The 17308-nt window shown below is 45.1% G+C and overlaps 1 protein-coding gene across 2 annotated transcripts in view; it reads right to left on the bottom strand.

The window, feature by feature from the left end:
* Positions 1-17308, bottom strand: part of Wwp2 (WW domain containing E3 ubiquitin protein ligase 2) — a 125849-nt gene that overhangs the window by 53666 nt on the left and 54875 nt on the right. For both annotated transcript variants that reach the window (XM_087594209.1, NM_001106184.1), the window contains exon 6: positions 16692-16788. In XM_087594209.1, the coding sequence (XP_087450335.1) occupies positions 16692-16788 (97 nt within the window). The remainder of the gene's footprint in view (positions 1-16691; positions 16789-17308) is intronic.

Below are 17308 nucleotides of genomic sequence, written 5' to 3'. Positions count from 1 at the left end.
CTCACAGGGAAGACAAAGCCTTACCAATTGAGGAAAAATCTCTTCAGCAGTTTCCTCTCCTGGGTTGCTCACTCAACCCTTAAAAGATGCGATTGTGTCGTGATTACCAACTGGCTCACTCACTGAAACCACACACCACAAGCCAAAATAGCACTAGGACAAACTCAGGCAACGGGGAGGAGATGAGCTGGCCTCTGCCACAGACAGCCTGGCTTCAGCTCTGCCAATGACTCCAACTTTGGCTTCATCCCCCTCCACACTGTAGGGGCAAGAAGTTTCTATGAAGCCCCCCTCCCCTCCACATCCACACACTAGGCAATGAGGAGACAACTTAACCACCATGCCAGTCAGGCCAAACTCCACGATGGTGTCAAGTTGCTCAGTTATAGAAACTTAGCTCTGTTTCTGTCAAATCCTCCTTCGAATGTTGGTAATATCCTTACCTCAGTTCCTCCCTCAGGAACTGAAGCCACCGAGCAATTCCAATCAAGGCCAGAGCCTGGGATTCTCTCCACACTCCTCTCTGAAGCAGAGGAGGTCTAGGCAACTGTTCTTGGCTTTCATCTTGGTCCTGAAACTTTGTATCCTGATGACCACAGTCTTAGATTCTTGAGACATCTTGTCTCATCCTTTTTGTGAATCACTGAACTGTTACTCAACTGTTACTTCTGACTGCAAGTCCCTGTCTAGGACTGGAACAAAACAGGTCCTGACCCCAAGAAGCTGTCACCACAGTGAAATACAGTAACCTGCAGTCTTGCTCCAATACACCTGTGTTGCAGGATATCTGATCACACTGTGTACCCCGAAATTGTGTTATTTACTGAAAAAACCTGTTTCTAGTTGTGGGGTGGCTCAACCCTTAGCACCTTTAATCCCTCTGGTTGGAATACAGACACACCCTTAGTACACATCTTTAAACCCAAAACAATGAAGGTAAAGTTAGTTTGTAGAAGGAATCCCCTATGTTTGAAAGTGATATCTAATTGAGTGGCAGAGAAAGGGACAAATCAGAGAAAAACTTAACAAAATAGGATATGCCCAAGGAGAGAGCAGTGCAAAGGGAGAGGGCAGCTTTACCAGGACAGTGGTATAGAGACAGGTTGTAGATAAAGAGAGCAAGCTAGATGCAGGTGAAGACAGAACAAGCCAGAGAACAAGGAGCCAGAAGACTAGAATAGATTGCCGAAGTTAGTATGAGGCCAAGCAGCAATTCAGTCAGAAGCCGTGAGAAGCCAGATTGAATCTGTGTGGAGAGGAGTTTGATTTCAGCAGGAGCTGGAAAGGTTGAGTTATTCAACAGTAAGTCTCAGAGACTGAAAACAATCTAAGCCTAATAAGATTGTACAGAGCCTAGAGGCTTCCAGGACTAGGCCTAGGCTAGCAGACGGAGGCAGTGAGCTTGGAGACAATTACATCAAGTAAATAAAAGATACTTTTATATGCTTATGTGTCCATAATGCTGCTATGACAAACTGTTCTTTCAAAAACACTGCCCTGAGAGGGGCCCTGAGCAGTAGCTCAGTGACTAAGAGCACCAGCTGCTTTTCCAGAGACCCAGGTTCAGTTCCCAACACCTGATTCAGTCTGCTCACTGACGTATCTAACTCCAGCTCTGAGGAGCCCTGAGGCTTCTGTCCTCCATCAGCATCTGTACTCGCTGTGCACACACTCACGTGCAAATACACCTACCTACACATAATTTAAAATGAGTCTTAAAACATTTAATTAAAAAACAACAAAAAGACAGTCCATGGACTGCAAATATAGAACTACAAAAGAATTTTTCTCTAGAACACATAATGTCTTAAGTTAACTGAGTATTTTAAAAGTAAAAGGTATGAACAGATTCTTCTTATCAAAGGCATGCAGATAGTAAAGAAACGCAAAAACATCACCAGCACCCCGAGCTCTTAGGGAAATGCAAATGAAAAAGACAATAAGGTATCTTGTTTCCTTGTTGTGGTTTATGTTTTTATTTTGAAACAGAGTCTCATCTTGTACACCAGGCTGGCCTCACACACAAAGATCTGCCTCCCAAGTACTGGGATTAAGATATGCCCATCTTACTTCATAACTTAAAAATAATAGTAATAACAGTTTGTATATTTCAGTCACAACAGAACTGTCTCACTAGCTGAGAAAAAAAATAAAAGGTTTAAAGGGCAGGTAACTTGCAGAGGGAGAATAGCACACGTATACAGAAGAAGCATTGATGTGATTGTGACTTAAGACAAGCCTAAGGCCCTACAAACATCTCTGTTGGTAAACGTGGAGATTCCTTAAGGCTGAGCACTTGACTTCCAGATGCCACGCATACTGCTCTATCTCAGTAGCAGACTTGGAACATGGAGTTCTTTGACCTTCAGACCTGCCCATTGGTGCAGGAAAGAGAAGTTTAAGGACCTCACAACTGATGGCTTTCCTTCAATTGAACAAAACAGGCAGACATTATACAGCCTAATAGATGTATCAATCTGTCTGATCGGAATCAATCACACTTGCTTGAGCACGTGAAGCAAGAGGGCACCTGCCCATCACACTGTCCTCTCCTCAGACTCTTAGCTGGCCATTGTCTATTAATAGCAGCGTGGGAAAAAAGTTAAATGGAGCTGGGCCAGTTTCCAGTAAGAGAATCAGCAAGAAATGGGCATTTAAAATAGAAGTAAAAAAGAGACAAAAGGGGTGGGGGTTGGTGACAGAAAAAGAAGCGCCTCTACCATTCCGAGAGGTATCTATAGGCAAGCCTCCTCTACCCGTCTCCTTCTCAGACACCTCACTCAAACATCAACTCAAAAGAAAGAGAGAAATGGAGGTGGATGGATAGGATGGATAGGTGAACCAAGGAAGGCACAATTAGAGCTGAAAACAAGACCATGTGAGTCATCCCCAGAGTAATGGGGCCAGCTCTACACCCCACCTCTAAGCTGCCAGGCTCAGGAAGGACAGGAAAGGAAGACAGAGCACTGCTGTCAAGTCTAACTACAGTAAGACAGACAACTAACCTCTGCTCAGCCTGGGGAGACAGCAATGCTTTCTGTGGTTGCTACTGTTCTGGACTCCCTAAGAGAGAATTAATTGTCCCTCATCTACTCTAATATCAGGTCGCACGTTGAGCTTCAGTGATCAGAAAACCCCACTCTGCCAAACTCACAAGACAGCTCAAGTTCAGAATTGAGGAAATGAGTCAGCAGAGCATTGGAAGACATAAGAAAGTCCTCGGACAGAGGCAGTAGCATATGAGACTGTCAGAACCAGCGGTAAAGGACATGGAACACTCACACAGGAATCTGTCCTGTGGGCCATCAACCTCCACTAACACACAAGAAGAATCTGCAGAGGACTGGTCTGCAGAGAGCTGAACACCAAGGTGTCTGTCCAACATCTCTTCTTCCTACTGGAAGTGGCTGCATCTTAACCTAGCCTTTCACTGCCTCCCTGGAAGACAGTTCTGATCCTGAAAGAACTGACTACTGACCAGGCCCTAGTATCTGGCCCTAGTATACCCCCTAGTTTATCAGGGGGTCCTTTGTATCCAAGGGGTTCTACCTCCACGGATTCGATCAACTGGGGATCAAAAAGAACGGGGGGGGGGACATATGTATTGAATGCAGACAAACTTTATTTTCTGATATTATTCCTTAAACTATTTGCATGGCCTTTGAAGGGTTAATGTAGAGTGACTTAATGTATATGGGAAGATTTAGGTAAGTCACATGGTTATACCACTTTACCTGTGGGTCTTGAGTATTCATGGATTTAGTCCAAGGAGGATTAAGAATCAGTCCCCAGGGCTAGTGAGAGGCAACTGTACTGGGGACACAGTGAGTTATTTCTAACTGTTCTGACATGACAAGTCACAAGGCAGACATGCAGCGGGAGGAAGGGAAGAAAGAAATGAACATTCCCCTAACTGCTGCTGTGCCCTCCTACCCAATAAATACAGGCGCCTGCTCGCCTGCCCGCCTGCTCGCCTGCTCGCCTGCCCGCCTGCCCGCCTGCCCGCCTGCTCGCCTGCCCGCCTGCCCGCCTGCTCGCCTGCCCGCCTGCCCGCCTGCCCGCCTGCCCGCCTGCTCGCCTGCCCGCCTGCTCGCCTGCTCACCTGCACAGCTCTCCTTGGACTCTCAACCCACCTGGACCCAAATCCAGAGCCTGGGTGTGAACACCTAGTGCAGACTGCCTTCAGCAGCACACTGCTGCGTCCTAAGTCCTCACCACTCCCACTATGCTGCTTTGATTTCAAGTTTGTACTTGGTTTTGTTTCTGTTAGTTTAACATCTGTCTTCACTAAGGTCTATGAAAGAGGAACATGCCTGGTTTGTGACTTTCCGTACCCAGCAGTTAAGACACAGTGGTCTGGTGAATGAGAAAAGCAGGTCCCACAAGGCACATATCGCTACTAGGAAGATCATTGTGCCTAGCAGTCAGAGACTAGTAAAATTCTAATGAGACAGACAGACAGACAAAGACAGGATAGCCTCTCTGCCAAAGGTTAGAATTCCCCACTGCTAGTTCTAGGTATTATTCTCCACAAAGGCCAACCCTGAACAGCATATAAAACAATCAAGTATCACAACTTACTTCATTAGACTCATACTGTGTCCACATCAGCTCCCAGCCCTGGTTTGATTTTTTGCAGGTTTTTCTCTAACTGTAATTTTCTTTTATAAAGATTTGTTTGCTTACTTTTTGCATATATGTGAGTGCTGTTTTCATGCACGCCAGAAGAAGGAATCAGATTACATTACGGGTGGTGAACTCAGGACCTCTGGAAGAGCAGCCAGTGCTCTTAACCACTGAGCCATCTCTCCAGCCCCCTCTAACAGTAATTTTCAAGCAAAGCCTAGCACATGATCAAAGGCAAGAACTAAGAGACTTACTATGGTGGGCACAATTTCTAAAATGATCTCTCTTCTTCTCCTCCCCTCCCCTTCCCTCCTTCCCTCTGCCCCTCCCTTTTCTTCCTCCTTTCCTCTCCTCCTCTCCTCTCTCCTCCAATATACCTTGCCCTGATGCCTAAAACCTATGAGGTGGCATTACCCATCGTGAGCAAACTACGGCAGAAACATAGACACGTTTACATCTTTCCACAATGTCAGCTTGTCGGTTCTGCCAGCTGTACTTTGGAAAGTCTGTAGGGCTAGATAAGTTTCGTGAGGACCTACACATAAGTTGAGTGGCAGGCATTCTGAGGGTTGGTCTGAAATGGATTGCAGCAGAGGCAGAAAGCAGAGCAACTGAGGTGGGGATAGAAGCAGAGACCCAGTCATTTACTGAGGAGGCTCATAGCAGGTGCTTAGGTGACAGATCAGGATGCCTACAACCTGTCAGGCTTAGAGTGCTCCTTTAAATGGTTCAGTCATGGAAGCTGCATTCTACACTGGTCTAGTGTGCTTGTTAAAGTTCACAAACCTCATTTGTCCAACATAATTTTGTTTTGTTTTGTTCTGAGACACTATCGAGTAGCCCAGGTTTGCCTCTCACTCCCTATGTAGCTAAGACTGGCCTTGAACTAAGAACCTCCCAAGTGTTAGGATTATGAGTTGGCTAGGGTTACTATTCTTATGATAAAACACAGAACCAAAAAAACAAGTTGGGAAGAAAGGGTTTATTTGGCTCACACTTCCATATTGCTGTTCATCATCAAAGGAAGTCAGGACAGGAACTCAAGCAGGGCAGGAACCTGGAGGCAGGAACCTGGAGGCAGGAACCTGGAGGCAGGAACCTGGAGGCAGGAACCTGGAGGCAGGAACCTGGAGGCAGGAGCTGATGCAGAGGCCATGGAGAAGTGCTATTACTGCCTTACTACCCACAGCTTGCTCAGTTTGCTCTCTTATAGAACCTAGGACCACCAGTCCACGGACTGCACCACCCACAATGGGCTGGGCCCTCCCCCTTCATCACTACCTAAGAAAATGCCCTACAGCTGAATCTTTTGGAGGCAGTTCCATCCTCTCTGATGACTCTAGCTTATGTCAAGTTGATATAAAACTAGCTGGGATAGATTTAAGGATATAGTGTTCTACCCAGCTCTCTGGCTAACTTTGATATTCAGTGCTACTACTTTGTGTAAATTATCAGCCTTCTCCTCACAGATACTAGTTGTTTCTTATACGACACTATGTAGAGCCATTCCACCTTAGTTTTTTTGACTCAAAAAGGAGAAAACTGTTTTTTATAAAATGAAGCAACACAATGCCCCAGCTCTAAGCAAAGTGCTTTCTCCAGCCTGTGACAGAGAGAAAAATTAGAGACTCAGTGCCCCATGGATACGTCATTCCTGGTCTAAGGACAGAAAGAGCCAAGGGGAAGATGCTAAGGTACCAAGTCTCCAACACAGAGCTGTGTAGTAACGTTAGTACAGTTCCCACAGTGCCCCACCCATCGCCCCCGAGTTCCCAGGGACCTCGTCTACTGTAGTAGGTATCTCTCTGGAATGCCCTGCCCACCACCAAGGGACAGCAGTGCAGCAACCGGGTGCTTTATGAAGTGCATGCTTTCAAGATCCAATAAGCACTCAAGAATTTGGACAGCTACATATGAGACCTGACTGTTCTTCAAAGGTTAGAAATAGTCTTTTCTGGTAGATTCAGAGTGCTGCCTTTACACATTCTTCCCTGAAACAAGACTTGGTTACCTGACAACTCATCTCTGAGTCTAGGATCAGTCTTATAAAAGCTGCAAGGATCTGAAAAGAGGAGTCTATGAAAAATGTCCAATATGGAAAATATCAAGCATGGAGAGAAAGGCACCAGATGAAACAAGAGAAATGGAGTAAGCTGTAAGATCCCCACACTTATGAAAGGGACTCAAGTCTGGGAAAAGACCAAGGAACTTAAAAAACAAAAAGTCCCCTCCACCCATGCTCCTGTACTGTGTTCTCACACCTCAGAGTGAGGGTGCAAAGGAATGTAAACCAGTAGGCAAGACCCACCCTCAAGTCCTGGCAAACGAAGCACAGAAACACAAGGCTCTTTCAGCTCAGCAAACACTGAGGGAGCCACAGCTACGTGCAGCAGGGCACCATCCCGAGCTCCACCTGGGACACAAAGACGAATGAGGCGCTCGCTGCCCACGGCACTCAGCCTAGAGGCTCAGTCCACTCTCCCTGCATACCTCCTCCTGCAGGAAAACCAACACACTAAGGAAGAAGAAAAGATTCCTTCTGATTCTCTAGTCCATCAATCTCTAAGTGTAAAAAAAAGGATTATGATTTAATTGAAAGCCCAATGGCTTCAGCTCAATCCCTGGACCCCATATTGGTGAAAGGAGAAAACTGACTTCTGCAAATTGTCTGACCTCCACATACATATATACATACACACACACACACACACACATACACACACACACACACACACACACACACACACACGTCATTCTCATTTTAAAGGAGAAACGAAAATAAATATTTGTGCCATACCCTACTTTGGGTCTTTACTAACTTCTTTTTTCCTCTTTGTTACAAAAACATTTCACCTTCAAAGGCCACTTGTAATGACACCAAGTAGATCCAATGCACAGAAATGCTGTCAATCATCAAAAACTCAAACAAAATGTGCTCACAGGGAGTGCATCAGCACTTGCAGTTCACGCCTTTCCACACAGCCAGACTCAGAATGTGACATCTGGTTATCAAGTGAGTGAAAACACCTTCAACTCACTAAGACTCTCTGCTGCTCCTGTGTGTTTTGGGGGCTTCTTTTGAGAAAGTCCTCTTTTTTATTTGAAACGGGTTCTCACTATGAACGAGAGACTGGAGTTTCTTCAGGTTTACTATCCTCCTGTTTGGCCCCCTAAAAGTTAGTATTACAGCGGTACTCCCTCACACTCCTGCATCTATCTTACACTAAACGTTCAAGAAAATCAAACAGGCAGGACAGACAGACAGACTGTATGAAGCATAGCAATGGAAATGAGTCCAAACAAACCAAGAATCCCATGAAACATAAACAGGCCAATGGACTGTACAAATCTACAAATGGTCATGGATAGGTTTCTTTTGCTTTAAAATCAGGTAAATGCTTTAATAAGAAATAGCACCTAGAGCATAAAGAGAGCCTTTGAAAAGGTCGACCTTAACTGGATGGGGGCATAAATGCCATGCAGGGTTGGTGAGACAGCTCTGGAGGTGAAGGTGCCTGCTGCCTTGCCTGAGGACCTCAGTTTGATCCCTGGAGCCTACATGGTAGAACAAGAAACTAAGCACACATGCGCACACATGCACACACAGAAATAAATGTAAAAAACAAACAAACAAACAAACAAACAAAAACAATGCCAAGCAGATCAATGAGCAGCTGGCGGCAGACAGCTTCACTAACGTTAAACTGAAGGATTTCTTATACAGTTTTTAAAATTAGGAGCAGAAGAAAGAGCTCAGCAGTTAAGAGCATTGGCGATCTTAGTTCCGCTTCCAGCACCCACATCAAGTATCGCACGCACACTACCTGCAAACCCAGTATCAGGAAATCCAAGCCATTTGCACACTTGTGGTGCACATAAACTTATGCAGGTATACATCATATACTGTAAACAAAGAACTAATTTTAGAAGATGTGTTTATAGTTTATTTACAAGCCAATGTGTCTGTTTTACAGGCGTCGTCTGTCAGATGGGTTGTAACTACTGTGACTGCCACTGCCCCCCTCTCTGCCACGTGGCCTTTCTCAAGTGTGATGCAAGTGGAATCACGTCTCTTGGAAGTGGAGTTGCAGAGTCGTGAGTGCTGCTCAGGTTAGATAACATTAAAGAGAAAGAAGTGGCTGGGGATGTAGCTCAGTGGTAGATAGCTTGAGGGTCTGGGCTCCATCCCCAGCAACCACACCCCCACCACACACACACACACACACACACACACACATGCTCTTGATTACTCTCCCCAACCCATTCCTTCAATGTTCAATCCCTAGCCCTAAGTCTCCTAAAATTTTTGCTCAAAGATGCCCTATTTTGCTCTTGAATGGCCTATTTCAATATTTTGCTCCACTTTTATGGAATACATTTGTAATTCTTTGCATAAACAAACTATTGAGGTGAGGCAATAAGACAAGGTCTTGCTAGATACTCAAGCTGGTCTTACCCTCCCAAGCACTGGATATACACAGGCATATGCCACCAGTTATTTAAAATAATAAAGTTGAATTAAATTAGAAGGATAAAAAGGAAGACTCTGAGACGCCCATAGAATGTGGGGTGCAGAGCGACTCTGAAAAGGACAAGGCATAGATCGTACTAAGCCTGCAGGGGCAAAGGAGGGTTTGGGCAGCTGTAATGATGCAGAATGCCAGAGGCAGAGTCCAGAGGTAATAACAAGGAAACAGAAAGATGAGAGGCACAAAGAATGCTGACACCAGTATCTTCGATAAATTTCTAATAAGGTATATAACCTCATGAAACCATAAAACGATATAAAATTTAGGTTTAGTTCTGTGGCTATCTTTATCTATTACAATGAGAGAAAAGGGCCTCAAATACAGAACTGTTTTAGCATTTGAAAGGAGTCACTCCTTTTATGCTATTAAGTTGGCTATCACAAAGACAGTCACTAAGCCAAACCCCAAATTACCACCTCCATTAACTGGTACTTTACGGGGAGCTATGCAGCTCCAACAGAACTTTTAAGGAATATTATGACCTCACCATCCCAAGCCACAGCCATGAACAAGCACTCCAGCCTGCTTGCCTTACCACCCATGTCTGCTCAGAGCGTTAGCAGTCAGCTCTGCTCTCATCCTCCCAAACACACCAAGCTGCCCATGTTTTGACTAAGGAGCCATTCCTCCGAGACCCACGTTCTTCTCACTGACTCTCTCTAGATCTTTCCCCTTTAGCCACAAATTCCTAGAGCCGAGGAGTCCTGGACTATCAGTCCTGCACTCTAAATTGTGGCCACATTTATCTCGGCCTTGCTGCATGCCAAGAATACAGTGCCTGTGTCTCTGCAGTGAGGATGACGACTTTCCTTCAGTCAAGCCCGCCCAGCACCAAAGCCAACACTGCAGCAGATGTGGCACACACACCCTTTCTCTGAGGTTCCTTTCTCTGTAGACAACAACATGGCCTGTGAGTCTGAGAGCCCCTCTATTCCTCATCCTCCAGTCTCCCCCATGACTACATCTGGGCAGTCTGAAGTTTTTTGTTTGTTTGTTTGTTTTGTCTTGTCTCTATTTTACCATTGCTCAAGTCTAGTTGTTGATGATTTTTTTTAAGAAAGGTTTCTCTGTGTAGACCAGGCTGACCTGGAACTCAGAGATCTGCATGCCTCTGCCTCCCAGGTGCTGGGAATAAAGGCATGTACCACAACTACCAGGTATCCTCATTGTTTATGTAAACAAACAAACGAAGCCCATATGGATTCTAGAACAGGAAGCCAGCAGTCGAAACAATGCTGTCCAGATGGCCTGAACCAGGTTTATTGTTTAGTCAGGGTGGCCTGTTTTCACATGGAGGCTTGTTTTGGTTAATTCTGGCTAATTAAGAGTCTGACTGAATTAAGAGTCAGCTAGGTGGTGGCACGTGCCTTTAATTCCAGCACTTGTGGGGCAGAGAGCAGGCAAGCAGAGCTTTGAGCTAACTGGTCTACATAGTGAATTTCAGGACAGCCAGAGCTATACAGTGAGACCCTGCCTTAAGGGAAGAAAGTGTAAATTTCTTTGAGGAACAGAACTCCTATCAATTGGTTTCTGATTTTAGTGTTAAATGTTCTGTACCAGACATTCTCATGTAACTCCCCCCCCACCCCGGGACTGGAAGACTCCCAGCTTCCCTTTCAGGAAAGTTCTGTGTAATATAGGCTGCACTGCTGAGAAGTCAATGCTAACCGCAGCTTTGTTCATAGTTAGCAAAACTTAGGATCAACTAAAGTATACTTCAGTAAGTGAACAGAAAATAAAACATGCTGGATGCGAACACTAGAATACTACTCGGTATTCAATAGAAATCAACTGTACTCTGAGTCAATGAAACTAGTGTGAAAACTTCTCCACAGTGCATAAAATTCCAGGAAAGGAACGATGTAAAGAAACTAAAAGACCAGTGTCAGAGTCAGAGAGGGTGGAGGGCTGACTAAATGAGCACAGGGCAGAAGCTACCTGCATGAGGCTGCAACAGTGGACACACACCATGAATCTGTCAAAACCCACAGAATGAACACCACCAAGCCAGAGCACAAACACTGGCCTCTGAGTGGAGATCAATGTGCCGCCAGCCTCCCCTCAAACAAAGGCTGATCCTGGGCTGCAGAGGGGCATAAGGACTCTATGCTCCTGCTCTGTTTTCCTGTGAACCTAAAATGACTCTTACAAAAACGAAACAGACAAAAGCAGGGGCTTTGGATTAGGGTTTTGGATTAGGGCTCTGGATTAGGGCTTTGGATTAGGGCTTTGGATTAGGGCTCTGGATCAGGGTTTTGGATTAGGGCTCTGGATTAGGGCTCTGAATCAGGGCTCTGGATCAGGGTTTTGAATCAGGGCTCTGGATCAGGGTTTTGAATCAGGGCTCTGGATCAGGGCTTTGAATCAGGGCTCTGGATCAGGGCTGCTGCAGCAATCATCTCCCATGCAGTATGACCAAAGGACTCCTGTCCCTGAGTAAGCCAAGCTCTCTTATTTTCCTACCTTTGCCCATGCAGAACACTCTGCTTATAGGGACACCCCTGACCCCCATTTCACTAGATCAGCAAAATCTTTCAATGTATCTTTAAATGCTCCACTCTTGTCTATGTGCTGGTGTGTATACACTAGCACTTGGGTGTGTGCACACTATGGGTATGCTGGTGTATAAACACTTGAGTGTGTACACACCAACACTTGTGGTTGTTGCCCAGTGTCTTGCTACACAGTCCTTAGTATCAGGTATTGTGCCTTTCCATCTTTTTTGTGGCCATGACTACTGTGAGCCTGGCTTTCCTTACTCTTAGTTCTACTCAGTTTTCTGGGCTACACCACCTCCTATCCCACAGAGGAAATGCCAAATACCTAGCTATAAAATAAACAGATAGGAAATAAGTAAATGTACAATGTCACTTTTATTAAGAGATAATCAGTGCGTCAATGGCATATTTAGAAAGTACTGATTTCCATAAGTACTTCTGAAAATGCCCTGAATGCTTGTCCTTGATCTCAACAGTTCAGAAGACAGCCTAAAGGCTCCCTGGGAGCAGGGACTATGTCTGTCACCACGAATGATGAAATGCATTTACACATATCTCTTTCCTCTTTACAGCATCACTAACGAGCATGAGGCTATAGCCAGATTTTAAGGGAAGCATAAAGTCACTAAATTCTATTTCATTCCAGGCTGACAGAGTAACATCTCCAAATCAGCTTTGGTCAGCTCCATGGAAGAATGAGTGGCAGTAGCCAGCAATGACTGAAAGAATGGCTCTGGTCCCAGAGTCCCTCTCTCCCTGTCGGCCTTGCTCCCCCATTCTCCCTTGTCCCTCCCAAGGCTTCCCAGCAGACTCACACCCGGCTGAGTTTATTTGTCTTTCCTTTCTGGGATCTGCTGTCTGCAGACACAGCCCATGAGCTATTCAGAGCTCACCAGAGACTCTGGGCTATACAGACTTCCCAGAATACAACTCTTTCCAGTCTTGGGGGAGGGGGGGCTCCTAATGCCAAGTCAAGGGAGCTAATAAATCTAAGAGGTTTTCGTCATAGCAGGACAAAAAAGAAAGGTCACAGAGGGAAACAGAAAACCATTACAAGGATGTCCTAAAATGGTCATAATAAGAATGTCACTGGGAAGAATATGTTCAAATGCAGATTTAAACTAACGTTAGCTGGGCCTTAGGATTTTCATCTCTCACACATGCACAACACATCTGGAGTGCGGAGAGTATGGCTTACTGCTAGAGTGCCTGCCTGACATGGTCAAGGCTCTAGGTTCAGCTCCCAGCATCTGAAAACATTCACATCTGCTATATTCAAAATAAACTGATAGAGACAAGGAAAATAAACTGCGCCCACAGATCCAGCTTCTTAACCAAGGTCCCTTGTAGAGACCTTCTAATGTAAAGCTCTATCTACCAGGCCTGGTGACACAGGCCTGTAAATCCAACTATTCAGGAGGCTGAGGCAGGAGGATCACAAGTTCAAGGTCAGCCCAGACTACAAGAGTGAACTGAAGGCCGATCTAGACAACTTAGTAAGACTCTATCAAAAAAAAAAAAAAAGTGTCTGGGGTTCATATAGACCAATAGCACAGCATCTGCCTAGAGCAAAACACTTAATTCCATCCCTAACACTGTGGGGAAAGAACCAACAACTTTATGAAACTAAAAGTAAATAAGGATATACTTCCTTTTTGCTGATTCATCTCCTTATCTATAGAACCTTCCCAGAGGTTCCGGCTGGAGCCAGGTTCACATCAGAGGCCATAAGGTTGGGCTAGGAAGGGAAAAGGGCCCTACATAGACAGTTAACTGGCTGGGTTCCCTCCCACCACTCACCTCACACAACAGAGGGGAAGAAAGAAAAGAGGATCACAGGTGATCCAGAAACAGCACATCACAAAGGAGCCCAAACACCCTTGGCTTTCCTATTCCAGCCTGGAGTTTCACGACCATGTCTAATCTCTAGGAGACCCTAAGAAAGACTGCCAGCACTGGTGTCACCCCTTCTACGTGGTTCCTCTTCCCTCTGCACACATTCTACTTAGCTCCTAGGATCAGTGGACAAAGGAAAAGGTCCTAGTCCACACTGCTCAGACTGCCCCTGCCATGCTAGTTTCCTTTCTTGCACATATCTGCCTGCTCCATGAAGCTCTCTCACATCACTAAGACTGAACTCACTATAAAGGGAGGGGACCCTCCAAGATGGTGCACAGTACCAAGGACATGGGAGCTGACAAGTCTCCAAAACCAGCCTCATTCCAGCAACAGAAACAATACATGAAGTGCCCTTACATGCTCTCCTCAGGCCTACACCATATACCAGCTCCTCCAAGGGCATGGAAGGCAGCATATATATACAATGCATGCCAACGGGCACAAGCCAAGGGTCAACTCATACTTAATCAAACATGGAATGGCTGATGGCCAGCCCTCTCAAGCCACCAAGATTAAGGATGCTACCTGGAGGGGGTAGGCTTTCACCTGGACCCTAAATCCCACACTGAACTCTCAGGTTGTAAGACAGCAGGTGTCCTAAGAGACCAGCGAGGAGCATCCCCTAGAACCACTTTACCTGATTACACATGTAAACCAGGCAGAACAGACATAGGAGCTATCACACAACCTTTGAGAATCTGGAGTCTGTCCTCAAGAATCTGGTTCCCTGCTGTTCAGGCTCCTTACGGTGGCAGATGACACTTTTTATTTAGTTATTACACTGTGAAATATACCCCTAAGCATAGAAAATGTTAAACATATTTACAGAAAAAAGAGGAACATCAGGAATTACCACACAGGCTAACAAACCATAAGCATGGCCTTAGACACCATTCTTTTGTAGCCTTTCATTATTATTCCTGTCTCCTCTGTCCAAAATCAACAATTCTCTTGATTTCAAGATTATTTGTTCCCATCCATTTTGTTTTGTTTTGTTTTTATTGGAACATAGTCTCCCTATATTTCTCAGGCTGGCCTCAAACTTAGGGTTCTAGTAATCCTCCTGCCTCAGCCTTCTAAAGTAGCATGGACCATATATAAGTACATGTCATAGAATCCCACTTTTCTCAACCAATTTTTATACTTTTATCTATAAAGGTATCAATTAAAAAGGTACTTGTCGGGGCTAGGGAGATGGCTCAGTGGTTAAGAGCACTGACTGCTCTTCCAGAGGTCCTGAGTTCAAATCCCACAGCCACATGGTGGCTCACAACCATCTGTAATGGGATCTGATGCCCTCTTCTGGTATGTCTGCAGACAGCTACAGTATACTCATATAGATAACAAATAAATAAATCTTTGGGAAAAAAAAAAAAAAAGGTACTTGTCGGGCTTGGTGAGATGGCTCAGCAAATAAGACCCTTGTTACCAAGCCTGGTAACCTGAGTCGGATCCCCAGAACTAATACATTGGGGCTCCAGCAAATTATCCTCTGACCTCCAAATGAGAACTGGGTACTCATACAACACACACAAAACATATAGATAAGAAAATAAATATGTATTTTTTATTTAAAAGATGTTAATCCAGATGTGGTGAACACATGTGTACAGTTTCAACAATTCAGTGGTAAAAGAATCAGGAGTTCAATGTCAGTCTATGATATGAGTTCCCAAAAGAAAGAAAAAAGAGACCACAGCATCTAATAAAACACCTCTTCTCTTTTAAGATGTAGATATGTTCATATGTGCAGTGGGCGGGGCTGACTGGTCAGCACGCTCAGACCTCCTGCTGCAACTCGCCCTCCACCACCACCACCATCACTGAGACTACAAGTGACACCACGCCCAGGATTTTTATGAAGGTGCTGAGTTTGAACTCAAGTCCTCTTGTTTGCAAGGCTCATGCTTAATTGAGTCATTCTTTGAGCCTCAGATTAAGTGGTGTCAGTATGTTTGACCCAAAGTTTTCAAGTCCAGCTAAGAAAACCAAGAAAGTAGTTAGGAAGCACTAAAGCAGAGAAAGCGTTTTTTATAAGGGAAAGATGCTGAGGTGTCCCTGCTTGAGCTAGTTACCACGGAAGAGATTCTGTTCCCTACAACTCTGGATTATTCTTTGGTTGATGCGATATTTGCCAAGCACATCACAGGTCCTAGTCCTGCAGGACCTAAGTATGTATTACCTCCCACAAGTCACCTCATATAGCAAGTCACAGAAAACGTGATAGGTATTCAGTGTGAGGCGAGCCTTTTGTACACGCTCAAGAGAAATGAGAACGGGGAAACAGATCTCAGTTTCTAGCCAAACCAGGATCCCAAAGGGCAAATGTCCACTTGCTCTTGCAGTCAGTAAGTTCTGGCCGCCTTAAAGCCATAAACAAACCAATTCAGAAGCTGCCTTCTGCTCTCAAGGGAATCTGTCAGGTGCTGTGGATACTAGCTAGAACACAACTCTATTCCCAAAGCATTATTCTGTACCCTCTGGGACTTGCGTGGGAAGATTTCTAACAACAATTTGCCCACTGTAAAAAGATAATATTTATAACTACGTTCATATGATTTTCTTCCTGAAAATGTCTGGGGATTTTGTACATTGTAATAAACACTAAACACATCCTCTTCCTCCTCCCCTCCTTCTCCTCTACAATCTCTCCATTACATTTAAAACTATTCTCTTGCCTAGGAATTCAGTTGCCATGGAAATGAGTTTAGAGCACTAAAGCAGAATTACATCATCCACAATAGGCATAAGAAGCTTGAATGAGCTCAGACCCTCAGCATAGAAAATTTTATCCAACATGTTAAAGGAGGAACCATCAGCCACCCCCAAAAAAGAAATGCAGTCAGAAAATCCTCCATCCAAAGAAGCCTGTACGCCAGGCATCGTGACTGCCATAGCCGGGCAGGTCACCGTCTGTTCAACAGGTCTCTCTTACCCCAAGGCCGACCACCAGCCCCAGTCACTGTCAGTGTACAGCTGACTCCCTAGGAATCCAAGTGCTGTGCTCCCTCCAGATCGCCTTAGCAGACTGGAGCAGTGAAGGGAAATTTCCAAGTTTCTGAACGTATGGTTCCTTGCCACTAGCTAGTATATTTTCCCTAACTTCAAGGACCTTGTCTCACCAACAAGGGGTACTTACCGGGATCTGCCACCAAAGCAGTTTGTACTGGGGGGCTGGTGCCGGGTCTCTGGAGCTAGAGCAGTCCCACTGGATTCTCTTGAAGGTGGTTGTGATCCTGGAGAATGGACCAATCACAAGAAAGGACAGAAGTGCTGAGAAACTTAGTCCTTGTCTGAGAGCTACCTACCAGGCAGAGAATTCCCTCTGTATCTTAGGAGTTACCCCACTGTGATGGCACAGGGCACGCTGGCAGCTGTAGCCACTGGTACAAAGAATAGGGATTATCATCTGAGATCACACAGTTGGAACTCAAACTTGGGAGACAGTGTCTCTTCTCCACACATTCCAGAACATCCCAGATGCTAATACACAGCCCTGCCTTTTCCACCGGATGAACTCTCTAAGATGGTGGCCAAGTGAATGCATGGGATGAGGACAATTTTCACGATGCAAACAGAGTTTGTAAAGCCAAAGAAGATCATGTCACTCTTTACCTAAAGGCCCTCCAAACAGCTAGGAGAGGCTTAAACAAGATATCATAGTAAGGCAGCTGGGGTGACAGTGAGTTCAAGGCTAGCCTGAGTTATACAATAGGATCTTATCTCCAGAAAAAAATTATGCATATATGGAACTGG

Source organism: Rattus norvegicus, chromosome 19 (assembly GCF_021556685.1).
Source record: "Rattus norvegicus strain SHRSP/BbbUtx chromosome 19, alternate assembly SHRSP_T2T, whole genome shotgun sequence".
Lineage (NCBI taxonomy): Eukaryota > Metazoa > Chordata > Mammalia > Rodentia > Muridae > Rattus > Rattus norvegicus.
This window is presented reverse-complemented; position numbering and strand designations above follow the sequence as displayed.